The sequence below is a fragment of the Gigantopelta aegis genome, chromosome 10 (assembly GCF_016097555.1).
Source record: "Gigantopelta aegis isolate Gae_Host chromosome 10, Gae_host_genome, whole genome shotgun sequence".
Classification (NCBI taxonomy): domain Eukaryota; kingdom Metazoa; phylum Mollusca; class Gastropoda; order Neomphalida; family Peltospiridae; genus Gigantopelta; species Gigantopelta aegis.
In genome coordinates this window covers 31,740,681-31,768,606 of record NC_054708.1, presented here as the reverse complement: position 1 = coordinate 31,768,606, position 27,926 = coordinate 31,740,681, and the positions used below count along the sequence as shown (strand labels likewise).

General features: G+C 34.5%; 2 protein-coding genes across 2 annotated transcripts; both read left to right on the top strand.

Annotated features, from left to right (window-relative positions):
- Nucleotides 1–79: 79 nt before the first annotated feature.
- On the top strand, nucleotides 80–26,774 carry LOC121384652 (RNA/RNP complex-1-interacting phosphatase-like). Its single transcript, XM_041515132.1, has 10 exons — nucleotides 80–588; nucleotides 7,379–7,454; nucleotides 14,715–14,746; nucleotides 15,446–15,545; nucleotides 16,218–16,297; nucleotides 16,853–16,899; nucleotides 18,134–18,194; nucleotides 19,033–19,079; nucleotides 19,886–19,955; nucleotides 22,609–26,774. The coding sequence occupies exons 1-10, from the start codon at nucleotides 494–496 to the stop codon at nucleotides 23,234–23,236; spliced, it is 1,236 nt and encodes a 411-aa protein (XP_041371066.1). The 5' UTR covers nucleotides 80–493; the 3' UTR covers nucleotides 23,237–26,774.
- On the top strand, nucleotides 10,009–11,993 carry LOC121384651. The gene has a single exon (XM_041515131.1). It carries the CDS (start codon nucleotides 10,102–10,104, stop codon nucleotides 11,959–11,961), a length of 1,860 nt encoding a protein of 619 aa, XP_041371065.1. The 5' UTR covers nucleotides 10,009–10,101; the 3' UTR covers nucleotides 11,962–11,993.
- Nucleotides 26,775–27,926: the final 1,152 nt, after the last annotated feature.

Below are 27,926 nucleotides of genomic sequence, written 5' to 3'. Positions count from 1 at the left end.
TAGTATAAAGTAAAATAAAATTTGATTTTTTAAAAACATTTTGACAAAGTCTTTCTTAACAGGCCTACAATTAGCCTAGTGATCATTCATAAATTCCATTTTTAAATCTCATAGGCCCAACATGTATTTGGGTGAGGGATTTTTTTTTTTTTTTTTGTGTTTCTTTTTTTCAATCGAAGTCAATATCAGAGTTAAAAAAAGAGGAATGTCTGATGCATAGGGTTGAGGGTCGACATTTTATTATTTATTTTACCTTTTAACTAATTTTGCCCATTTTTATTAGGTCCGTTCTTGTTTCTTTCATGCTGTCAGTTAGTGTGATTTTAATAACTTGCTTTGTTGCTACTCTGTATTTTTTTTTTTTTTTTTTAAGTTATATTATCAAAAATTATTTCATAAAATCATTTTAATTCGTTTTCTAGTTTTACTTTTATAGTTACAGACGGAACTTTTCGGCCGGTTCCGAATTAATCCGGAAATTTTATGAATACACATGAAGATTTCGTTTCGAGTTGCCGTACTGTTGCGAAACAGCCTCACTAAAGACCTGAAGTATCGCCCAACGTTCAAAATGCCACCGCCAGATCGGTATGTTACAAACTGGTTTGGTTAAGTTTCAGTTTTATTGTGAATCTTAACAATCATATGGTCATATGGTGACGTCTGTCTCAGTAATACCATAATATTGCCCCATTTTCGACAGTCTCCTATATTCGTTTGCTTTATTTGTCACATGAAACGTTATTACAGACCGGCCTCGGTGGTGTCGTGGTTAAGCCATCGGACATAAGGCTGGTAGGTATAGGAGAAGCCATGTGTTTAGGGAAGTGACGTCACGTATCAGCATGCGCGCGCATCTGGTAGGCAGAAGTCTATCATAATGGCCATTAGTAACAAAGCGAACTAGCGTAGCGTGAATAGCAAAGAATGGCCAACACGTGCTTAAATTACCGCTTGTAGCACGGGAACGCTATTCTACATAGCTCCTGTATGGAGGAGATACATGTACTCTTTCCACCCATAAAATTTGACGATTGACCGAGTTCAAAACTATAGCAAACTTCCTTTTTTTTTCTTTTTCTTTTCACCTGAATAAATATTTTTAGTCCATGTATTTTAAAGCGTCTGGTCCATATTTCAAGTAAAGCATTACAAACGAGCGCGCGCGCACACACAAATAAAACTAATAAAATAAAACGAGTAGCCTATATTTTTTATTTAAAACTGTTTAAAAGAAATAATTGGCCTACACTTTGTTAAAGGAAATTATTTCTTTAAACAATTTTAAATAACCCATATATATATATATATATATATATATATGCATATATGTATATATACATATACATATATATGTACATATAGATACATATATATGTACATATAGATACACATACATATATATATATATATATATATAATGTTACAAATGAACAACCAGTAGACAGTATATAGACAGTAGTTATATATATATATATAACACATCAGACTTGTCTACTGGTTCATTTGTAAGGCTTTTCATGAACAATAAATTTAAGCAAGTATCTTATTAGAAAACTTTACAAAAACTTTTAAAACTATTAATTTTATCAAGTCCTTTTTTATTCCTTAAACTTGTTGATATCGGATACATATTAACACATTGTATTAAAATGGAGGAACCTAAATTTAGTTTCCATACATGTTCCATGACCACACATACATTTCTCCCTCTAGCTACAGCGTCCCTTTTTAAATATTAGTACAGAACTTAGCCTTTTAAACCGGATACATCTCAAATTTAATTTACTTGGTCCCTCACCTTTGTGCTTTACATCTTCAGAACATTTTGTAGCATTATTTTTTTATATATATATATACATAAAAATTGCCATTAATATTTTAATCGCCTAATCCCATGCAGGCCAGGACATAGTTTAATACGCAGTCGATCTAGGATTGATTCCTGTTGGTGGTCCTATAGGGCTATTTCTCATTCCAGCCAGTGCTCTACAACTGGTGTAACAAAGGCTACACTATTTATTATCCTGTCTGTGGGCTGATGCATATAAAAGATCCCTTATTGTTAATCGGAAAGAGTAATCCATTGTGTGACAGCAGCAGGTTTCCTCCCTAATATTATCTGTGTGATCCCTAAACATGTCGGACTCTATATATCCGTAATTAAAATGACTTGATTGCATTGTTAAATAAAAAGATTCCTTCCTTTCAAATCTAAAACAGTGTCAGTTACCTTTGACAAGAGGCACAGTTTCAAAGGCTATCACTTTCAACCTGATTAATAAACCAGTTAAAACAACAAATTACTGTAAATGGTAACAATACAATGTTTAAATGTAAGACACACATTAACACAATGCAAATATCATTTGATCATTGGTTTATAATGATAATAGAAAAAGAAAATAATAAATATGTGTTGTCTATTGTTTCTCGATAATTTTATTGATTTTGTAAAGTCTGTTTTTATTAGAAAATAGAGATCCTGGTAAAAAAAGATTAAATCCAAGTGTTATCAATGTCATCATCACATACTGGATAGCCCCAATAATATTGCACATGGTAGTTTGGAAGTCAGTGAAAAAGGTTCTGGTATTCTTCTTATGCACAGAAACATGAGATACTGTAGAAAAGAATCGCTGAATCCAATACCAGTGTTCTCCTTAGCATCCCTTAATTCACCCTAAAACTTAAACGCCCTTAATTCATCGTGAAAGGCCCATTTTTCATCCAAGAGTTGCCGGTTCTCTTTTTGTCCACAAACAGGGATCACTGATACCTAGAAAAAAATAAGAAAGTTGGTAAATTTCTATGATATATAAGTATGAAAGTTTTATATTGTGAATATTGAATATTATGGAAATATTTGAATACACATAAATGTATTTGTGAAGACATATTGACATCTGTCACTGATGACAATAATACTTGTAAATACAATCAGCTCCCCTTTTCTTTCTTTATTTGCTGCAAACAAATTCAGATAACTTATATAATAAATGCATGTAACATAATTTATGTTTTTAATAAAATATGGTGGCTATCACCAACTTGTGGATCAATATCCAGTTTTATTATTAGTATTTACTTATTTTTAATCCCAAACAAATGATTTAATACATTTGATATCCCACCCTGAAATGTTTATACCTTTTATTTTATTATTAAAAAATCAACTTACACATTACAAATACACCTGTGGATCACTTCTTCAATACAAAAAGTAAAACATTATAATTAACATATAATATAATTAATAAATGGAAATATTTCAGAACCCATTTTCATATGAAACAATATATATATGCTTGATTGTACACACACACACACACACACTCCCTGTTATTTAATTAAAAATATAAATACTCCAGCCACCTACATATTTTATGGCATAATACAATATAAAATATATTCAGATTTTTGTTTTACCCACTATAATGGATCTGTCAATACAAACAAAAAGTTACATAAAACGTTGTTTGTCGATTGACTGGGTAGGCCTACTGTTCACAGGGCATCTTTGTTTCCATGTCAGTTTGGTGGGGTTTTTATTTTTATTATTATTTTTTTTATTATCTTTTCAATTTTCATTTCAATAAATACTGACGTGTATTAGTATTACGAATGAATAACATACAACAAACCTTGTATAAAATGACGATCTCCGTTGTGGGATGGGCAAAGTTGATTGTTGTCAGCTTTAACTGTTCAACGTTTCGCTTCCACTGTATTTGATGAAACTAATTTCATAATCCTTACTACAGTGACTTGTGCATCTAACAACAACGTATGAAATTACCATGACAAAATACCATTCATCAAAACTAGTCTACACTGATTTAATTGACGGAAAAACATTCGATTGTTCATTACTACTAATGCCAGTATTGTCAACTGGTTTCTTGCCTACCAGCGCTCGCGCGGTACCACGTGATCAAAACATGTGACGTCACCGTGGCTTCTCCTATAGGGTTCGCAGCACGGTACCGGGTCCCACCCTGAGCGAGCTTTAACGACTATATGGGTACACCCTCTTCTTTCTCACTAACCAACTATCAATACAAATATGAACTACTACACAATAATGCTTAGTCAGGATTTAGAGACAAACGCTCATCATCATGTCAGACAGCACTAACATCTCTAATAGACCAGTAGTTAGAACAACTAGATAAAGGAAACATGATTGGTTCTGTATTTTTAGATTTGAGCAAAGCATTTGACTTGGTGGATCATCAAATCTTGCTACAAAAACTTCAGGTATATTGACTGTCACCGAATACAGTTGAATGGTTTAAGTCGTACTTAAACAACAGAAAACAGCTTATTTGTATAACAATATTAGCTGCAAAGAATTGTGCCTCAAGGCTCTATTCTTGGGTCTATTTTATTTTTTATGTTTATAAATAATCTTCCATTATCTACCCAAAATGTCAGTGTAGATATGTATGCAGATGACACGACATTACACACATCTGGCAGACATTTGTCTGTAATAGAGACTACGTTACAAACAAACTTAAATACTGTAAACTCTTGGTGCATCAATAATAATATGTCTATAAACCCATCTAAACCTACATGTATGTTAACTGGTACACAGCAAAAATTGGGCCAAACTGGACAGTTGCAACTAAATATCAATAATAACCCTATATCACCTGCTCCTTGTCAAAAACATTTAGGACTCTGTGTTGATCAAAATCTTAGTTGGAACACACAAGTTGATCACATTTGTTCACAAGTTTCATCTAAACTGGCTGTTTTGCGACAAATTAGCAAATTTCTCACCCCAGAATCAAAATCTCTATTCTATAATGCATATATTCTTCCCATATTTGATTATGGGTCAGTAACATGGGGTCGCTGCAATAAAACATACGTTGACAGATTAATAAAGCTACAAAAAAGAGCGGCTAGGCTAATCCTTGATAAACCACTGCTAACTCCTTCAGCAGATCTCTTTAAGGAATTACAGTGGTTGTCTTTTGATTATAGGTGCACATACCATACGGGTACATTGGTATATACGGCGTTGAACAATCTGACACCTGCATATATAAGTGATTATTTCATACCATCATGAGGCTCAAATAAATATAACCTGATATCAGCAACACATAATAATCTTGTATTGCCAAGACCCAACACTGAATTGTATAAACACTCCTTCAGATATTCCGATGTTGAAACATGGAATACAATCCCATATTCTATTAAAAAAAAGTGTATCCTTACCTTCATTTAAAAGACAATATAAAAAATTCATAACAACACTGGCTCTTGGTAATGTTCAATAAAAAATCTTTACTCAGGAGTCTGTACATTTAAATTATATTTGTTTATGATTATATCAAGTTGTGATAACATTTGTTTGTATTTGTAAACAAAATTGTATTAATTATGTATGCATCATGGGTATTTACCTTATAGTTTCGATGCATTTAATGAAGAATAATTATGTTGTGTTTTATTACATTGTTTGTTTCATTATATGTTGAGTAATAATGTTTAATACTTAATAGACAGAAGGCCACAAGTAAGATTAGTGTACTACTACTTGTGTAACATTCTTTAAATAAAGATTATTATTATTATTATTACCATCTAACCCACTGTCCTGGACAGACAGCCCAGATAGCTGAGGTGTGTGCCCAGAACAGCGTGCTTGAACCTTAATTGGATATAAGCATGAAAATGAGTTGAAATGAATGAATGAAGTTGTTACAGGTGTTCTAATTTTATTATCATACATGTACGAAAGAGCATTAGTGCCAATCGGTACTAAGAAAAAGTCATTTTAGGCATGAGTTTGACCCGTACCCCCCTTTCAGTGGTTAGTTTTAAGGTTAGTTTTAGGGTTATGGGAATGGGAACTATTTTAACGTGTCCACATCCTTACGGTTCGGGCACACCCGCCATGGATTCGGATTCTGGCATAGCCAGTCCAAGACTCCATGGTGGTTTTAGGGTTAGGGCTAGGTTTATTCTTTAGAGCCTAGATATAGAGGTGTACAGGTGAGTGGCTCAAATTCTGAGGTGCACCAAACTTTTCATCCCTCAGTTGAGGCTAAAAGTCCTGCCATTGGTAATAAATGTGAGAGAGTTTGTTGTGATAAAATGTTATTTAATCTGGCCAGTATATTCCACTAATTTAGTTTGAACTAGTGTCCAATTACCATTGTGCTTGAAACATACATGATCCTACTAAAAATAGCATGGCAATTTCTATGTGAAACTAGGGTAGTCATTAACTCTTCCCGTTAAGTCTGAAACGAGCAGCTTAGCCCCTAAGGGTGTATACTACCAAATCAAATCTCATTGACGACAATAGTAACATGTGGCTAAAACTCCTACCTAAAGCATATCAGTTGACATAAATACTACCACCCCTCACTCTTAAAGTGATTCAGAAAATAATTTGGGGCGAAGCTGCTCATTTCAGAGATAACGGGTAGCGTCTATGACTATCCTAGTTTCGCACAAAATTTGAGTACTTTTTTTTTTACAGGTACCCCTCACATGTTTCAAGCACAAGACTAATTGACACAGTGGTGCGAGATGAAATAAAATTGCATACATTTTTTGCCCAGATGAAACTTTTTTTTTTTACTCCCACATTTATCACCAATCACAGGACTTGTGGTGTTAACTTCTCTATCAAAAGTCCGGTGCAACTCAAACTTTGACCCAGCCCAGGGCTTCTAGAATTTTATAAAGTCCACTAGCCATGGGGATCAGTGATTTAAAAAAATTACTATCCACAATAAAAATTTCACTAGCCCTACTTTACTTTAAGTTAATACAATTTTACTAAATAATAGTACAAATTGGCTATGTCACCTAAAGAGAGAGAGATAGAGAGAGAGAGAGAGAGAGAGAGAGAGAGAGAGAGAGAGAGAGAGCGAGAGCTTAAAAACACTAACACTGGAGGGTGGGTGTGGGGGATAGGATATTCATATTTACCAAATAAGATGTAACTGCAACATTTGACAATTTGTTTTCAATAGCCGTCGGGCATGGCAATAGTAGTTATTTACTAGCTCAACATTGAATATCACTAGCCATGGGAGTGGGACAGCTGGAAGTTATTTGGTTTATAAGGGTGAGGTGTGGTAGTATTTACATACATGGTGTATATATGTCAATTGAAATGCTGCGTTTAGCAGTTTTAGCCACATATGATACGATTGTTGTCTGTGGGATTTGATTTGAGAAATAAAGATTGCTTCACACTCCACAAAATGAATTTCAAGCCTTGGCTTTACCTTCGGTTTAAATATTGTTTGGGTGATTCTGACAGAGCTCTGTGAATCCTATTTACAGATTCCTGTAATAAAAAGAAAAATCTATTTTTAAAAACATGTTTCACTTTCAGATGGGAAAAGTACACACCACTCGGGTGTGTCATAGCTGGGACCAGTGTGTTTGCCTGCAAGGTACCATTAAAAGAAGTAAGTTGGTTGCTTTTAAACACAATTTGCTATGTTCTTTTGAATTCTGGTATGTGCTTACGTGAGGTGCTTGCGTTGCAGGATCAAACCACCTCAATGAATCTGTTCTTCTTCATCTTCTGCATACGAGTTATAGTTGATCATGCTTTAGATTTGGAGTCCGATTGTGGTGATAAAAAATGCTGTCTCTATCAAGTCTTCTTTGGAACCCCAAAGCTTGACAGCCAGGGTTGCACCGTTCAGCCAGTGCTTTATCCTGGCTTCATCGTAGAGGGGGCAGAATTGATTGAGTTTTTTTGTTCTTTTCTTGGTCAAAGGCTGTGGTATGTGCTTTCCTATCTGTGGGAAAGTGCATATAAAAGATCCCTTGCTGCATTAAGAAAATGTAGCAGGTTTCCTCTGTTGACTACGAGTCAGAATTACAAAATGTTTGATATCCAATAGCCAATGATTAATTAATCAATGTGCTCTAGTGGTGTCGTTAAACAAAACAAACTGCTTGATATTTGCTATTATTGTAATGTAGGGGTGGGAACTAGCCAGTCCATAGAACGCTCGCCTAAGGTGCTTGCATGGTAATCTTGATGAAATTGCCTCGATGGGCCCATTTTCTGAATGGAATTTTTCCCCAACCCAACCAGCGCTCCATGACTGGTATATCAAAGTCCATAGTATGTAGTCCAGTTTGTGGGAAGTGTCTAAGGGGCCGTTCAAATATTACGTAACGCTATTTTTGTCAAAATTAGACACCCACCCACCCCCTTGTAACGCTCTGTAACGCTAGACCATACACCCCCCAAAATATTACGTAACGCTCGGAGATACCCCCCCCCCCCCCCTCCACGCCCAACACAGACAAAGCAACGTGGCAATGTATATTTATACCCATGAACGCTATGATGACGTCAATAAAGTGACGTATTGCTGTACGATGGATAAAGAAAGCACGTTTTCACTTTCGCCATTTTAAAATGGTTCACAGAGAAAGATTACACCAATCTCTAATTGAAGGGTATGGACGAGCTAACGTAGAGTTGTCCAAAAAGACGGTTCAACTTGAAGTTGCTAAAGTTTGGAAGGAAATGAAGAAGGAACCAGAGGATCTCACACGGCACGTCTCTAGAAAGCTTCAAGAATGGAAACAACTTGAAATGAAACGCAGAGGACGTTGTGTTTTCTTTTTGGTCAAAGGTAGGCAACGTCAGTTTCGTTTGGCCTAAATAAAATGTGTTGGAAATAACAAACACAATATATTTTTATATGCAAGTTGATTCTGTGTATATTCAGTCAGGGCCTATATCGAAAGCCGAGTGGTTGTGGTTGTGGACTGCCAAATGCTATTCGAATCAGTGCAAGAGGTTCGAACCCAACCATTTGACAAGTTGTGTTTTTAAATGTATAGGTATATATATTTAGAGATAAAGAATAACTGGTTACGGCCTTATAGATATAGGATTTAAATATCCTGCGAAGGTTAGAATGGTTAATGCCGAGAGGCTCTGCTGAGCGGCATTCTTCATTCGACCTGATCAGGATAAATTTTATATCCTAAGGCAGTAACCAGTTATTTTATTTATCCTAACAAGAATAGTAAAATAAAAGTCATTATAATTTCTGTTTTATACCAAATTGTTAATTTATCATAATTATTCCAGCACGCACTTGCAGTATGACGTCATACATGACAGATGACTGTTTTTTGTTTTCGTTTTTTAAAAACGTTACTTACTAAGTTTATACATTTGTGTAGGTCCCAAAAGGCATCTCTAAGCTCTTGAGAAATAAATAAATCTATAAATGTTGATTCATTATTGAAACACAAAAGGACATTTATTGATACTGTATTAAAACTAACGATATATTTAGTATGTAGCTGAAAAACAAAGTATCAAATCGAGTTGAGCATATATCACGTGACCTATATTTTTGGTCAGTGACCGAAAATATAAAGGTTTATCTAGTTATATCATGTCAATGTATATACCAATATACAGTGTATACCAAAAAAATGTAGGCCTATTGAAGTCGCTGTCTCTAGTTAACTGTTAATAAAGGTTTGAGTTGATTTATTTCGGAAAATGAGAAGAAATTGGAAAACATGGTATATGCAGTTGGCCTCCCCAGTACACTGAATGCATCAAGTTTCAATGTATTTGACTTGATACCTTGTGACAAAGTATTTTATATATATATATATATATATATATATATATATATATATATATATATATATATATATATATATATATATATATATATGAGTATATTAATATTTTTATAATGGTATTTTAAAATCATTATCGTATTTTAAAATTTATTAATTTTACAGATAGGCCTACATATTAATTTATCTTTTGTAGGTTCCAAAAACAGACCTAGAAAAATCGGGTGTGAATGATGAATCTGAGATGAATGGAAACACTGCGATCGTTGGAGAGGAAGAAAAGGACACCCATCAGTCAGTAAAAGAAAGCCAAACCACTGTTCATACAGCTCCGAAGCAAGAAAAAACTTGAAGCTGCTATATCTAAAATAAATGAGGATCTTAACAATTTGTACAAGAAAAAAACATCAAGGATTGCTCTCAAAGACAGAATGTGAAGAACTGAAGAAAAAACAGACAGAACTGGATAGAGTAAAATTGGATATGAAAAAATGTATAAAAAACAAAGAAAGGCAACAGCGCTATCGAGATAATTTCAAACGAAAGCTGGAGGACTTAGATGATGAAACTCGCAAACATCTAAGAGGAACAACCATTGGTCGGCCACCAATTGTTGAAGATGAGAATCTTTTGCATAAGGTGATTGTAGATATTGCCATAGGCGGTTCAGCGGCAGATGACAGACGGCGTTCTGAAGTTATCAGGACGGTCAAAACATTGGATGATTTGACTGCCTCCTTGAAGAAACAAGGGATCCATTTATCTAGAAGTGCAGTATACCTTCGGCTTCTTCCTCGAAATGCTACAACTCTAGAGGGTAAGAGACACTGTAAAACTGTGCCTGTCAAACTGATTAGAGCACAGAACGATGAACATTCTCGCCACCAGGACAGGTATTTTGCTCGAGCATCCATTTCCAATTTGGAAGAGTTGGCATCACTTCTAGGACCAGGTGAAGTCACTTTTCACTCGCAGGACGACAAAGCGAGAGTTCCAATAGGACTGACCGCCGCCAATAAACAGGCACCTTTGATCATGCACATGGAGTATAAAATCAAACTAAGTGATCATGATTTTGTCATTGCTGCTCAACATAAGTTGGTACCATCAGTGATCGCAGCAATATCGATTGGAAAAAACAGTTTTGATAGTCCCGGTGTTACTTATTCTGGGCCAACGTATGTGGGAATTCGAAGTGCTAAACATTCCTCATCATCTGCGCTGCATCACTTGCATGATATGAAACGTATTCTATCCTTGCCTGAATTCCGAGAAAGCATGTATTGTCAAGATGGACTACCGAAACCCATTATGATAATAACTGTGGATGGAGGCCCAGATGAAAACCCTCGGTACACAAAAACCATTCAGTGTGCAGTGGATTACTTCTGTTCATACAAATTGGATGCTTTATTCATCGCAACAAATGCCCCCGGAAGGAGTGCGGTCAACCGTGTCGAGAGACGCATGGCTCCGCTTAGCCATGATATTGCAGGACTTGTACTGCCGCACGACCATTTCGGAAGTCATCTTAATCCACAGGGTGAAACGGTGGATAATGAGATGGAAAAACAAAACTTCGAACATGCTGCAAACGTTCTAGCTGAAGTATGGTCAAACACTGTAATTGACGGGTACCCAACAGTAGCAGAATACATCCCTCCAAGTCAACCTGACGACCCTGTACTGGAAAAAAATCGCCTGTGGCATGAACAACATGTACGGGAAAGCCAGTACATGCTGCAAATTGTGAAATGTCGTAACCACTCATGTTGTGAGGAGCCAAGAAGTTCATATTTTGACATTGTCAAGGAGCGCTTCCTGCCCCCTCCTATGCCACTTTCGCAGACAGAAGATGGCTTGATGTGTTGCACTAATGATGTAACGGCACGGTTCCCATCACTCTTTGTACATTTAGTACTAGGGAATTCAGTTCTTCCCACAAGAACAAAGAACAAGTTTGCTAAGGGACTACCATACGACTTTGCATGTCCAAGCTTACAGAGTGAACTACAAAAACGTATTTGTGATAGGTGTGGTCTATATCACGCCTCCATCAAGTCGATGACATCCCATTCCCGAATGTGCCGAAATAAATATCCGACTTTGAACCACGAAGCTCAAGCAGCCGTGCATCGTATCTGCCCTACACGTTTGGCTGCCAAGCGTCAGCGAGAACTGATGTGCGTCATACGATATATGGAAAATGAGGAATTTGAATGGCTTGATGAGGACGACGTTGACATCGATGGATTAGAAGTTCCAACCAATATATCGGTTGTTAACGGCACACCTCTGCTTTCACCTGAATCCCGAGAATCTCCTTGGGAAAACCAAAATTAAAATATCTAGTGTATTAAAGCATTTCAGCCTGATTTAAAATTGTTTTTGGTTAACATTTACTTCTTAAAAACCTACATTATATATTGTTGCCATGGCATAGCACGTTTAAGAGAAAACAAAATGTTGTTACGTAACGCTGTTCAGTACACCCCCCCACCCCTTGTAACGCCATATAACGCTTGGACGTACACCCCCCCCCCCCCCCTAAGCGTTACGTAATATTTGAATGGCCCCTAAGACTTTGTGTCAAAAACTACCAAATGTTTGACATTGTAATATATGGGACACATACAGGACACAGCTGAGCTGATAACAAAAGTAACAAGTCCAGTTTTAATAACAAGTTGTATGTTCAATGAATAGAATGCTAGACAGTTGTACTTTTTACAAATAACATGTTAGATGTGATTTTTTTTTAATTGGTGTTTGAATTAACCCATCTTTTTAACTAGGGGTGTTGCCATTTTTGAATTTCATGATGGCATATGTCATCATGCCCCCTACATTTTCCATAAAGCCGTCTCAGTTTCACCCCTCCCAATGACAGTGTATTGCCATGGTCTTCATCCCCTATTGCTGTCGGTGTCCCCCAATAAATCAGATCATAGTTGGTCTTGAATGTTATTGAAAAACTACCTTTATTTATATTGTTCTGGAAAAGTACTTTTAATTTTGCTGTGAAAAATAACTAAATGTAATGATAGTTATAATTTTAATAGTGTGAAGTTATAGTTTTGGAAATGCTGATATTTTATGAGTTATCCCGGTTAAATAGATTAAAAAAAAAAATGCAACAGTCAAAAAAGAAGAAGATGGACAAAATATACTGAGAGGCATAAATAACGCAATGGGTATTTCACTGATATTTTCTTACAGAAATGTTATATCATCTATATTAAGCATGATAAAAAAAATACATATTGGTAACAACTGTAACAGAGAAGATATTGTTCAGATCTGGGAGAAAGTGAATAAAATGTTTAAAAAAAAAAAAAACCCACCTTAGTGTTTTTTTGGCAACAGAACAGCATTTGTTTTTACATTACTTCTCATGGCATATTAAAAAAAGACAGAACAAACATAAAACATTTGTTTTTCTAGGGAGACAACAGCAGGCAATGCATGTACAAAAGGATATTCATATGCAATGTTGTTTTGTTGCAATGAACACCCAAGTTATGCTTTTTGCTGAAATATCATTTTATTCCATTTTTTTTCTGATTTGAACAAAATCCTCTTTCACTTACAGTTATTACCAATATGTCATTTGTCTGCATTCTTAATATATATGATTTGACAGTTCTATAAGAGATTATTCAGTGAAATGTCCATTATGTTATTTATGCTTCTTAGTATAGTTTAAAAATAAGTCCAGATGGGGGCATATCTTGATAAGAAAGTGACATGAAAAAAATGTAAACAAAATTCTTCGTACACGATCGGCAAGTTGTGTATTAAGGCAAATGTAAACTTGATGTAATGATGTTATATTCCTTAATTTTATAAAACTTTTGTTGACTTAGAATAAAAATTAATCTTAGCTAATTGACATTTTAAGAACAGAACTGAAATAGGGCTGAAAAGAAAGAAAAAACCCCCAAACATTGTCATGGTATTTCTATTTTGAACAATATCATTAGTATGTAAAAGAAAAGTGAAATAAAACCAATATAATATTGATGCAGATGATGGGGACACTAAAAGGTAATATTTGATTAAGTTTTAAATTACCGGTACTGAAAAGGCAGATTAACATAATAGCAAAGCAAATTGTTTGAAATTATTGTGTACAGCAACACATTCAACAAAATTTAATAATATAATAGCCAACAATTTGTCTAATGTACATGTATGGCCATTGTATATAATTAATGAATTTGTTGTTGTGCATAAGAGACCTATTTAAGAAAACAACAACACAATTCTTGAGTTAGCAACTCCAACAGCTGATAAAAACACCTGCAAAAAAATTAAATAATTACCTGTTACAGCACATTTGTTTCAGTCATTTTTATTTTATTATATTTCTTATTCCCCCCCCCCCCCCCCCCTTTTTTTTTTTTTACTATCTTTTTTTTCTCTCTGACTTCATGCCCCATAAATAACTTTTTAACTTGCCGTTATGCCCTAAAAATTGTTATGGTGCCCTCCTGGTCCCATGCCACTCTAAGGCAATAATTGCAGTGTCATTCTAACAATGAAATTCAAACTGATACTATATGTAAAACATTTAATATGTTGATCAAATAATAGTCTTGTAGTGACAGTTCAGTCCTAATAACAATCCACTTCCCCAAAGCCATGTGTTATTATATATTATAGTCTAGCTAGAACTAAAGACAGCTCCACAAGGATAGATGACTGACATTTTGGACCATTTTAATTGGTACCGTATGTGTGTGGAATATTTTGTTCAGTATCATGTCACTTCTGTTATTTACAGAATCTATACAAGTTTCAGAGATCGCTACACAATTCTACAATATTAACTAATAGTTGGTAATCAGTTTTCAAACTGATAGCAACTTTCACCAATCAAAATTTTGGGTATAATTTATGATTGGCTCTAATTTGTGCTGATTATGATGGGGTGTCATTAATCATTATTTGTATGTTATAAATATATACTGTTAGTAATTATTTTTTCAGTGAATCTTAGACCTGATTATATCTAGAAAAATATAATAACAAGTGGATAGAAAGTATTGAACAATACCGGTACTAATTTTCCTTCTCTTTTTTTTCTCCTTCAGAATTTATGTCAGAATTTGGATACATCTCTGAGGTGAGTACATGTACATGCATAGTCTAATAATATTCATTTCTCAGATTCTCATACATATTTATTTTATAATCATTTTGAAAAAACCAAAACAACACTTGATGTTTTTAGATTTCACTTGCCATTTTGGGACAAACATTTGCCCAACAGAACATCCTTGTTTTAAATAAGAAAAACGAACTGTCTTGATATGAGCGGTAGACAAAGAAGGTTTATTGGCATTTTTATAAATAATCCAAATCGGGGTGCAGAAGTGGAAAATATTTCACTAACACTCCGGGCCAGAACCAACTAAAATGTACTAGCCCACCAGAATTTTTGCTAGTCTGCCAGCCCATCGATAAAAATATTATTGTTTAGCAATATTATAATATACACTTCAAATGATAGTATTAACCATAAGTCTGACGCCATATAACCGTAAATAAAAGAAATAAAACTGTGTTGAGTGTGTCGTTAAATAACACATTTCCTTCCTTCAAATGATAGATATAAATTTGACAAAAACATTATTAATATCTTGGTTGGCCAAGTGATCAACATCACATGGCAGACAAAATAAAAAAGACACACACCCTCCCCCACCTGTCGGACTAGTAGTTGTATTGTTTAACTCATCTGTCAGATTTTTTACTCACATTTGGCGAGCTGTTTACTTTAAATATAAATAAAAAAAAATTACTGATGTTTTTCATTTCTTAGATTCACTCCACGAGACCTGATGTCCATGATAGCTGACCGAGGACACAAACTGGGAATGCTGGTTGATCTGACCTACACAAATAAATATTATGATGGAGCAGTAAGTTGAAAAAAAATAACCCTTGTGTTAAATTCCGTCTTTCATATGTACGTGGAAGGGGCAGATGTAGCTCAGTGGTAAAGCACTCACCTGAGATGTGATGGGTTGTAGGATCGGGGGCGGGATGTAGCCCGGTGGTAAAGCGTTCGCTTGATGCGTGGTTGGTCTGGGATCGATCCCCGTCAATGGGCCCATTGGGCTATTTCTCGCTCTAGCCAGTACACCACGACTGGTATATCAAAGGCCGTTGTATGTGTTATCCTGTCTGTGCATATAAAAGATTCCCTGCTGCTAATCGAAAAGAGTAGCCCATGAAGTGGCAACAGCGGGATTCCTCTCTCAATCTGTGTGGTCCTTAACCATATGTCTGACGCCATATAATTGTAAATAAAATGTGTGGAGTGCGTCATTAAATAAGACATTTCCTTCCTTGGTTGCAGGATCGACCACCCTTTATGGACTTGTTTTTCCCTGCCTCACTTCATAATGATAAAGTGGCAAGAGATTTTTTTGTAGTATTTTCTCTTGGACAGGACAGTACATACCACAGCCTTTGATGTACCAGTCAAAATGCTTGGATATTTACTACTCTTTAAAACTGTTTAATTAACACTGAGTAGTTATTTGGCCTCATATATTTATTAATGGTGTCCCACTGACAATTCTTTTAAGGTTTTCAAGAAAAATTCCATAAAGCATTTGAAGATAATGACAGCTGGCCATAACATTCCTGATGATGATGTATACTGCACGTAAGAATTTATGTCACTCATACCTAGTGTTTTAAAAGTACATACCGGTTGTTATGTATAGCTCTCTATAAACCAGACATGAAAGAATGGCGTAAGCAATTTGACAGTTTTAGTTTGAAAATGTATAGCTAAATTCATGAATGCAGTAATTTTATATATTCACCTGTTCTTTATTTAAATAACTTCATGGCATTGTTTATCTTTAAGATTTAATAATATGTGTATATGTTAACATGTTACACTGTGCATGGCCATATCACATGATTCATAATTCAATATCACATAATATAAATATTTCAGAATCTTTAATCTCTGAGGATGTCTATGTTATAGCAGAAATATAGTCCTGAATATGTTTAAGTTTTTAAATGAATTATGTCAGTGTCTTAATTATGTCTATTGTTCCCGAGTCGATTTTGTGTAAAATATGGCACACTTTGATTACTAAATTATTTTCATTTCAATTCTAAAAATAGAAAACCATTTAACTTTAAACTATACAAGTAAAATTAAATGTTTACATTAAATTTCCTTTGTGGTTTTTTTTCTTCAAAGATTTGCTGATTGTATAAGTGACTTCCTCGATGATCCAGAACATAGAGGTATGATCAGTGTTTTTGTACTCTCTCCTGAAAACTATTTCTTTTTTGACATGTTCAATTCTACAGGGGTGGGAATTCTCCTCGGATTAGCTGTTTTCCTCTCATGGAACATTGCGTTTCCTTGCATTTTAATCGTCCTTTCCTCTAAAATGTGTCAGATGGCACAGATTTTAACCTAAGATTTCACGAATTTCTGGGACCCCTCTAGATTTCTTTCTTTTTTATTTACAGTTCACCAATTCCCACCCCTGATTCTATCATGTTCATTAATCAATTAACATAGGCTTATGTTTTATTATACATTCCAGAGAGGCTCACACTGGAAAGAATTTTGATCTTGCTGATTTTTAGATATGTGGAGTATTTCTTAGAAAATTGTTAAAAAGTGGACAATTTAAATATAATTTTAATACAATTTTAATAGGTACCATAACTACTAATGTTGTAACTACTTAGTATACAAATTGGCAATTGGCCAATTTGATAGACTTTATTTTTTTTGGTCATTACTTTGTCTTTACCATCTAATTAAAATAAGATTTTATTAGCCATTCCAATTTTTTGTGTATCTTGTCATAATAGCCTTTGAATTACCCTATAAACACTGCATTGTCTTTACAGTATAAACTGTATTTTGACATTACAGTGTTTTCATTCTACAAATGCTGTATCTTCACAAATAAACACTGTATTTTCACATTACAAACACTGTCTTCACACTACAAATGCTGTATCTTAACAAATAAACACTGTATTTTGACATTACAAACACTGTGTCTTCACTCTACAAATGCTGTATCTTCACAAATAAATGCTGTATTTTGACATTACAAACATTGTGTCACACTACAAACGCTGTATCTTCACAAATAAACACTGTATCAACAGTAGTTCTTTTCATGATTTTTTACACTTTGCACGCTGGATCTTTAACGTTTCAACACTTGCTCAGCATGCTATCTTTCCACTAAGAACAGTAGGTCATGCACAACACAGCATCTTAACACAATAATCTGACATGGCTACCAACATTAAATTATGTGATTAACACAAAAATATGTCTGAGACATGGTGTTGCACTATGCTTAAAACAAGCTATGAAAAACACTAGTAATGCATACTCTCTAGTAATGAATTGCATTGTTTTATGTACAAAATTAGGTGTGGGTTAATGCCACTTAGCAATATAAATATTTAACAATGTTTCTCTATGCTTACCTACATATATTTTTAGATAGCTTGGTTGGTGTGCATTGTACACATGGTGTTAACAGAACTGGATACCTTATATGCAGGTAGGAATTTATCATGAACGAAACCCATGCAAGAAAGTGGTTAGTCATTCCCCTATCATATGGAAACAATTTAAATACTAATTTTTATACATATTGGTGTATAGTAAGTGTTTTCCCTAAACATTGGACTAAACGCTTTAGGGGCATTTTCACTATTTTCAGCACATTTGTTTTTTTCTCCATTAAAGACAAAAAATTAATTGAAATAAAAATAAAATGTAATTAATGTGCCTGCTTTAATAAATGAATGGCAAAAAATATAACAGTCATATGTTATAAATTACTAATACATTTTTTGAATGTTTCATAAAGGCAATTTTAGAATTAATTATTGAAAAAGGCTTGTTTAATTTCAAGGCAGCATGGTGCTGATTAAGGCAAGATGGCACTAGACTATTGATAATTGAGGCATGGTGTTGCACTATGCTAAAACAAGCTAGGAAAAACATTAGAATTTCATACCCTCTAGTAATGATTTGCATTGTTTTGTGTAGAAAACTAGGTGTATGTTAATGCCACTTAGTAATATAAATATTTCACTCTGTAATATAAATGTATTACCGTATTTAAAAGGTTTTTTTTTAGTCCATAGATTTCAGGGTGGTGCATGAATAGGGCTTGAATATATGGATTTTTATGCTTTTAAGAACAGTTTATAGAAACCTTTAAAAAAGACATATACTTTTTGTTGATTTGTGTATTAAAGTTGGAAATGGTGACTTAACAAATTCTAGTGTGTCATTTTTGTGAGACAAAAAATGGTATATTTCTATTGGAATGTTTTGTTTAATGGCATTGGATGTTTATTTTTCTTCCTTTTTTTTTTTTTTGCATTCAGGTATATGATAGAGAAATTAAACATACAACCAGAGGATGCCATATCGGGTAAGGTTAATTTTTACTACGTTTTCTATAATTAGAAATGATGTAAATTTTCAATTTGGAACGAGTAGTAAAAATAAAATAAAAATTAAATATTGGAAAGTTTTTTATATTAAGATAATGAGAATGATAGGCAGAGGGAGATAGATGAGAAAGATGAATGAAAGTACCTTTGAAATAATATATATTCAGGCTTTCTTCATTTTCACAAAAACACTTTTCTTGCAAGACCACTAAAACTAGAGGGGGGGGGGGGGGAATAACAGGGTTTTAAGTAGTATGCTGTTTTAAAATTTTGTCTCAAAAAGATTCAGACAGGCATAAGTCACTTTCAAGAGAGGTCTCTGGTTAAATTCACAACTATTCAGGCCTTAACACATCAGTTCAGGGTCAAAGATATTCCTACCCCCTTTAAAAATTACCATTTAATATGCTACGGAAACAAATTTGGCAAATTGATGCATGGATCCTTGAAAATGTAACCAACCTGGCCCTCTGTACATTAGTCAATAGCCATTTTACTGATAAAAATAGATTTTGTATTATATAAGAAAAGGACAGCAAAAAAAAGAGAAGATTTTGATTTACAGAAAAGAAAAAAAAAGCAAATTGTAGTTATTTTTATGAGTCATTCAGGTTACAGCAAAAAGTAAAGGAATATTATTTATGGTACGTTTGCCTGAGTGTATTGTTGATGTCTTATTTTGTTGAAAATTATTCAGTAAATGGATATAGTGTTGAATGCAGGTGACATTTTTTTTATTGTCTACTGATAATATTTTTAAAATTGTTTTATCTGTTTCTAACAGCTTTTGGGGCAGCAAGAGGACATCCCATTGAGCGTGAAAACTATTTAAATGATTTAAGAGAAAGAGCTGCGTAAGTTTTTGTTAACTGAACCCTTTCCAATAAACATTTCACATCCCTCCACAATTAATTTCATAGGTATTGGAAGGTGCAGGCAACTAGAGGGGCCAATCATGTATTAATTCAGCTTATAAAAAGGGAGGAATGTATTATCTTTAGAGTTGGTTAGAGGGGTGGGGCAGTGCCCCTGTCTTCCAACCTTGCTTCCGACACTTATGACATTTTCTCACATCACAGCCATTATCTCATAGTAGTTTTGCTTTTTTGACCATTTAAAACTGCTGAACCACAATCATTAATACTAAATACCTCTACAAACTATAGTGAATTTTCTCCCCCATATAATGTATTCAAGAGAATTTGTTAACCATGAATTAAAAAAACACTAAATACTTTTTACCTGTCTGTTGGTATAAACTAGTTGTATCAATTTAACCAATTTTGTGGAGAAAAATAAATTGCATTATAATTCAGTGTTCTCGCTGCTCCATTTAAGCGGGGCGCCCCACCCCGCTATTCCATTTTGCCGCCCTCCTTTCACGTTCCCCGCCCTCCTTTATTTTTGAGTGCCCCTCTTTATTTTTCAGCACCTATCTCTGCTATTTCCAAATGCACTTTTTTCCACACAAAAAACAACGATCAGTCTGCACACTGGACATCAAAGGAAACAAGCCGCGTTGTGTACGAAAAAGCAATTGACGAAACATTTACGATAGTTACCGTAACGTAATTCAACAGTATTTTTAACAGCCTCTATTTTGTCCAATATCTGTATCCATTTGTATGTTTGATAGACACAATAAAAGTTATATTTTATGTAAGCAATGAAAACATTTAATTTTTTACGGATTCGGCCATCTCCGATTGAAAAAAACTCCTCTTATTTGGCACCAAATTTGTCACGTTATCAGAACGGTCATTCTGTCTTTTGTTTCCACTAACTATCGTTTGTTATTTTGTCCTCTGTTGCAGATATAATTGGTTGAAACTGATGATTTTTACTTTCTGTTATTCTGTTTATTCAGCAGTTCTTTATAAAATATTGTAAACTTTTCATTTTGAGGGGATATGAACACTTATAAAAACAACGGAAGTGGCAGTGTTTATCATTAAAATCATTTATCTTGAGTGCCAAATAATATATACACCGTCTTTACAAAAACGAAACTACTTTTTATCAGCTGGCGATAATATTTTATGACAGCGATCGATTCATTCGATGAAGATGGAAATAATAAAAATGTATCTGACATTAGGAGATCACTTTACAAACATCTTTATTGTTTTTCGTATATCTTGAAATCTTTATTAAAAATAATATTAAAACTATGATCGGTCCAGCAAAACCGGAACTGTCCGTGAATGTCAGACCTATATCATCTTCGGTTCAATTAAAAGACGAGTATTTTTATAAACCCCTTTGCACTTTTTTGTAGGCAAAATAAGGAGTATGTCTTTTCTCAGTCTACCAACACAACCATATGGTAACCGAACTACTCTCTCCCCCCCCCCCCCCCCCCCCCCTTTTTTTTTTTTTTTTGCTTTTTTATGGGGGGGGGGGGGTTGGGTTTTTGGGGTTTTTTTTTAAGGGTGTGGTGTCGAGCGGTCGCCCTCCTTTAATTTTCACCCAGCGAGAACACTGTAATTAAAGGTCAGGATATATAATCGGGTCTCCCAAATATTTTTCAAGAATTGCTAAATCAGTTATTTAAGCCACTGACCTTAATTGTTAAGCACAGAAACATATTTTTGGCTATTACAGCTTTTGAGGTCCCACATATAGTTTTCCAGAGATTATTTTTGCATTGCTAAAATTTTATGTAATGCTATATCAAATTGAGTTACAAATTGAGGATTGGTCCATTTTTGGCACAAAGTTATGGCCCATGAACTTAAAAGATACAATGATTTGTTGGGTCCAGAAGTGGACATGTATTGCTTTAGCAGTATTCTCAGAATGCTTGTTGGGATCGATCCCCGTCCCCTTGTGGACCCAACAAACGCATTACTTACAATATGTTGGCACATCCCATGTATTTCTGGTCATCCTGCCATTTGTTATAGCTTTGAATACATTTCATGTTAAACAGAAATGGTGCACACCTCGAAAACTCAGGTCTGCAGCTTTAATAATAATTTTTGCTTTGATGGCTTAGGGGGAAGGGGTGGGGGAGACATAGCCCAGTGGTAAAGTGTCCGCTTGATGCATGGTCGGTTTGGGATCGATCCCCGTCAGTGGGCCCATTGGGCTATTTCTCCCTCCAGTCAATGTACCATGACTGGTACATTAAAGGTCGTGGTATGTGCTATCCTGTCTATGGGATGGTGCATATAAAAGATCCTTTGCTGCTAATCGAAAAGAGTAGCCCATGAAGTGGCGACAGCAGGTTTCCTCCCTCAATATCTGTGTGGTCCTTAACCATATGTCCGATGCCATATAACCATAAATAAAATGTGTTGAGTGCAGCGTTAAATAAAACATTTCCTTCCTTCCTGATGGCTTAGGCGTTTACTTTATTATGACTAAAATAATTAAAAGTGAATCCATGTCCTCTTTCTTTTCTTTTTTCAACACAGTTAATAATAAAGAATGTGCTTGGGGTATTTGGGTTTTTTCAAATTTTAAATCTCATTGCTACATATTATCTCTTTCTCTTCCTTTCAGAGGACATGTCACACCATATCCCAAGGGCTATAAGAAAAACGAAAACAAGTACAGCAATGTCGAGAAGCCACCCAGTCAGCAAACCATGAAATCAGTACATGGCAACAAGCGTAACATGTCAACATGTTCCAACCATTACGGAATGTACGATTCCCAAGAATCGTTTAGAAGGAATAACACACCCAGATCACATTCTGAATATGGATTTAATAACTACCATAATAACCAGTTTCCTCCACACTTCAGTGACTATTCATTCGGGTATGGCCATAGACCGATTGAAAACATTAATCACGGGATGAATGGTTTTGTAGACCAGGGAGTATATTACAGTCATCAGGTTGATACAGGCAGTTACACAGAACAGGGAAGAAGAGGTGGGCAACCTTATCCTGATAGGAGGATGAATTTTCATTCAGATCAGAATGCGGCCCACAGTCCTCCATTTAGTAAGCCGTACGATCCATCGTATTATAGAAGAGGTGCTCCGTCATATCAAGACACTCAGTGTGGTCGTATAGCCAATTTTGATTCGGGTTATGCTTCGTCTTACAGACATGAACATAAAGGGCCATATGGAACAGGTAACCATGCTCACTCGGGTCACAGAAATAAAGTTTATCGTTGAAACCAACCAACAGCAAATGTCAATTCCAGGCAGTCTCGGAAACACAAACCACGTCATTAGTTGTGCACATTGTGATCCGTCGGACCATGTCAGCAAGTAATATGTGAAACACAGCAGGTGGATGTGAAAGTTGACAGCAACCAATTATGAGGGTGACTGTTATGTGAATGTTCAGGATGTTGGTCACTTGATTTACAAGTCAGTTTTATGGCACATATTTTAAGTGTATTTTTGTATTTATGTTCTATATTGTCTGGCTCAGACAAATTGAATTCCAAGTTGTACATATCTTCAAGAACCAAATAACTACATGCCCATATGTGATGAATGCATCTGCACCCTCCATCTTTTTCCCCCCAGTGGGAGGAAATTGTTTTTAAAAATCCTCAAATTAGGTCCACTTTAAAAATAAAGATTCATTTTTACTATGGTAATTAAAAAATATATAGATTCAGAGCAGAAACTTTATTAGTGGTACCTTGCTGTAGAGCAGCATTAGATTTATTGTTGATTTTAGTTTTTTAATCTTGTAAAAGTTAATTATTGTACATAACATTGAATAGATGATTCCTGCTTTTTTGTAAACCATTAACTTTAAAAAAAATAAATTGAGCACTTGATATTTTTAAATGGTAAATTATATAATAGTGCGATTAATATTAGATAATTTCACCTTATTAATGTCACTAGTATATATTGTCTTCCCTTCCCTTCCCACCCCCAAATCCTCAATACAGGGGTTTCCCCAGGGGCATATGGTGTAGCAGGCCACTACACCTTAGGTATGTAAGTAAGTGCTTTGACGTCGTGTAAGCACCTTAAATCAAATTATGCATAAATTGGCCATGTGTAACAATCGACTGGGGGTTGTAACAACTTTTGAAACTTAACATACACAGGTATTCACACCTCTAATAGGTGAAACATGTCCTTATATTAATACCTAGTTAGGTGCAAGGCTCTCAATGCCCTTTCCTTTGACGACTGTCAATTGCTAATTGTCACAGACAACGAAGCTGGCATGCTTCAGTGTGGCATCGTCTTGTCTTCCCCTCCACTCCCTTCGAGTACAATTACTAGATTTGCATAGTGATGCTCCGAGATCAAAATAGCCTAGCTCATGATTTTTATTACAGTGAATTTTATAAATTCCTGCCCTGGATTGAAACACGCTTTTTGAGAAATAAGACATCGTTTTGGTTTGGTTTTGGACATGAACATCAAAGAAACACTGCAAACATCAATTGTTTTGTTTTTTTACTGTTAACTTGCTTTGAAAAGATCTTGTGATCTCACTGGTGCTTATTTTATGTTCTACATGGTCTTTTATTGTTTATCACTGTTCTTATTACAGAAGATTTGACCTTTTGCAAAAAATGTGTTATATATATATATATAGCAAACATGCATTTTTAATATTCCTTTGTGATGGTGATTGGGGGGGGGGGGCTTGTTTCCAAATAAGGGTCTATTTTCTTAATCACCATGAAAATGGAAAGGTGGTCTGATTCAATAACATGTGCCTAATAATAAATGTGGATCTACAAAATTTGTTTCAGTATTTTATCCAGGTGACTAAAATAAACTAAAGTATACGACACTTCTGACAATTTCGGGTTTTTGTTGGTCAGTCAAATTGTGTTTTTTGTGAGGGTTTTTAACGACACCATTAGAGCACATTGATTAATTAATCACCGACTGTTAGATGTCAAAAATTTGGTAATCTGACTCGTAGTCATCGGAGGAATCCCGCTACATTTTTTCTAATGCAGAAAGGGATCTTATATATGCATTTTCCCACAGACAGGAAAGCACATACCACGGCCTTTGTCCAGTTGTGGTGCACTGTTTTGAATGAGAAAAACAGTCAGATAAGGGACACTTTTTCAGCCAAACTCTATTAACTAAGATTTTACCTTGTAATATCATTTATTATGGAGTTTATTTATATAGTGCCTTGAGCTATGTACTGTACAACCTATTGCCATATGGCAGTTTTCAAAAGTTTGTTAATTTTAAAATCAAGCAACCAATGTACTCTGCAAAACAGAATTCTACAGAGAGAATTAAAAAAAAAAAACCCATCATAATAATAAAAGTGTGTGTAATACCATAAACAATTATGGTACCGACAAGACTGATATTTGTTTTATGGACTAAATTGGGTTTTTTGACATTTTGGTGCTCCTTAAAACATATCAGTCTTGTCACAGTGCCATAATTAGTTTAATAATAAAAAAACACATATTATATGCACTATGGAATATAACAAGCACTAGTCTTTTGCAGTATTACATCATATGTGTAACAAAAAAGATGCTACAATTTTCAAATGTAGTCGAACTGACCGACAGCACTTGTTGTTTGATGTCAATTCCAAAGCAATTCCCCATTTTAGACCAGAAGAGTGCAATATCATGATTTATCGGTTCACAAAACTACAGAGCAGTGCATTGACCAGTCAGAAGCTATGCATAACATTCATGGTGTAATAAAGAGATTATTAAATGAGCATGTGTGCCATACTGATTTTACGGAACGAGTGTCACGATTCTTGTATTGCAAGAGCAAGGGTAATACATGAATTTTCTTCCCTCTTATTCGCTATTTTCTCTGTTCTCGTTTAAATCTCGGATCATAAAAATATATAGTTACATTATAGATCACTATCCATGTCCAACTGTATGCATGTGTTGAATTTTAGTCTGAATCAGTTTCTGTCAGTTTTTTTATTTTTAACATATTTTGTTGTTGCTTAGAACATGGATATATATGTAAAGCAGTGATTTGGGGCTCCCAACCCTGACACTGCTATATGATTTGGGACAATAAATATTTATTTAAAAAATAATAAAATCTTTTTTTTTTTAAAACACCATGAATCCTGACATGAGTTATATAAAATCAGTATGACTCACACGCGAGTGTAATAATTTCTTTATTATCCACTTTTATATTTTTTTCATGAATAACACTGCCCGTCTTAAAAGTCTTTCAACCACAATTAAAGCGCAGACCAAATTGTTAACAACTACAATGAATTACTCTCCTACCTTTAATTACTGTTAGGTTTCCCCAAAATTTTGTCCAGACACAAGTTGTGAAAAAAACTATTACAGTGACACAGACTCCACATATGAGACTGTAACGATGTCACCAGTATCGACTTAGCTGAGATCGCATAGGGCAAAATACATGCAGTTTTCTGCCATCTTGTCATTTTACTCTTTTTTTTTATGGAATACTCTTCAAAATTATATGCTTTTTGCTCTATGCGATCTCAGTGAATTCGAATTAGGTGACATAGTTATCATTTAGTATGTGGAATCTGTGTCATTGTAATGTTGTTGTTTTTTTCAAGATTTCTATCTGGACAAAATGTGGGTAAAATCTAACGAAAAATAAAGGTTCAGACTTTAGGAGATGACGAAATGACATCATATTTCACACGCAGTCATTACACTTATTACACATGCTTCATATGATTTTTATTAACTCAGTTGTGTTGAACCATGTGGATAATAAATATAAATATATATTTGCTTTTTTATCTGTGCATGAATGCATGTGGTGTAAATGCATCAGACTAAAGAGGAAGTCTTTGATCACTTTGCTGACATTTTTGCATAGCACCCGAATTCACACTAATTTTAAATTTCCATCGTATTCTACTTTAGCCTCAATACCATGTCTGATTAATCTGAACAATAACAACACATATGTACTACAGTGGAATAACACTTTATTTATGAGATGCAATGCTTTAAAAAAAAAAAAAAAAAAAAATGGAATATACACAAACATCACAAACTACTTACAAAAATTGTAAATGCAAATCAACTGCCTTGAATGTTTGTTCAAAAATTATTTCATCTCAATTATGTACATAGTACATTTTTTTTAAGGAGAAAACGTTTTAAAATTCCATTAAAAGGGAACAATTATAAAAAAAATTTTTTTAAACAAATGAAGGCGAACATTCTAAAACAAAATGGGAATATATCAAAGGCACTAGAAAACTGAATTTCATTCAGTAAATGCAGTGCCATCAGAGATGTGGGAGAGTGAGAAGTTTTTCCACCATCCTAATTTAAATTATGAAAAAAGATATTTAAAATGTCCCAGAATGCACCTTAAATAATTTACAATGAATGAACTGTTCAGGGGAGGAAACCCTTGAAAATCTAAAGTGGGCTGAGAACTGTTGTCAGTGTCTTCCATCATTAACGTGTGTAGCATCATCCAATTTAGTGATTTGTTTTGTTTTTAATGATGCCACTGAAGGAGATTGATTAATTAATTAATTATTGGCTATTCTAATACAACTGTCATATGAGCCTTTTTTCCATTGGTTAATTTTCATGATAAATTGGACCATAGATGTCTCCAAATCCAAATTTTGTGATAAATCCCCTAATTGAATGTCAAACGTTGTAATTCTATCAAGTAGTCTTTCACAAATAAAACGCTACATTTTTCTATTAGCAGCATGGGATCTTTTATATGCACTTTACTACAAACAGGACAGCTCATACCATGGTTTTGATATACCAGTCGTGGTACACTGTTTGGAATGGTAATAAACTGAATCGAAGTGGTTGTTAAAACTGAAGAATCCATTTTCCAGGCAGTATACATTTGATCATGTAATAAAATCTTGAAAAAAAGTTCCATTCACTCTTCAAGACAT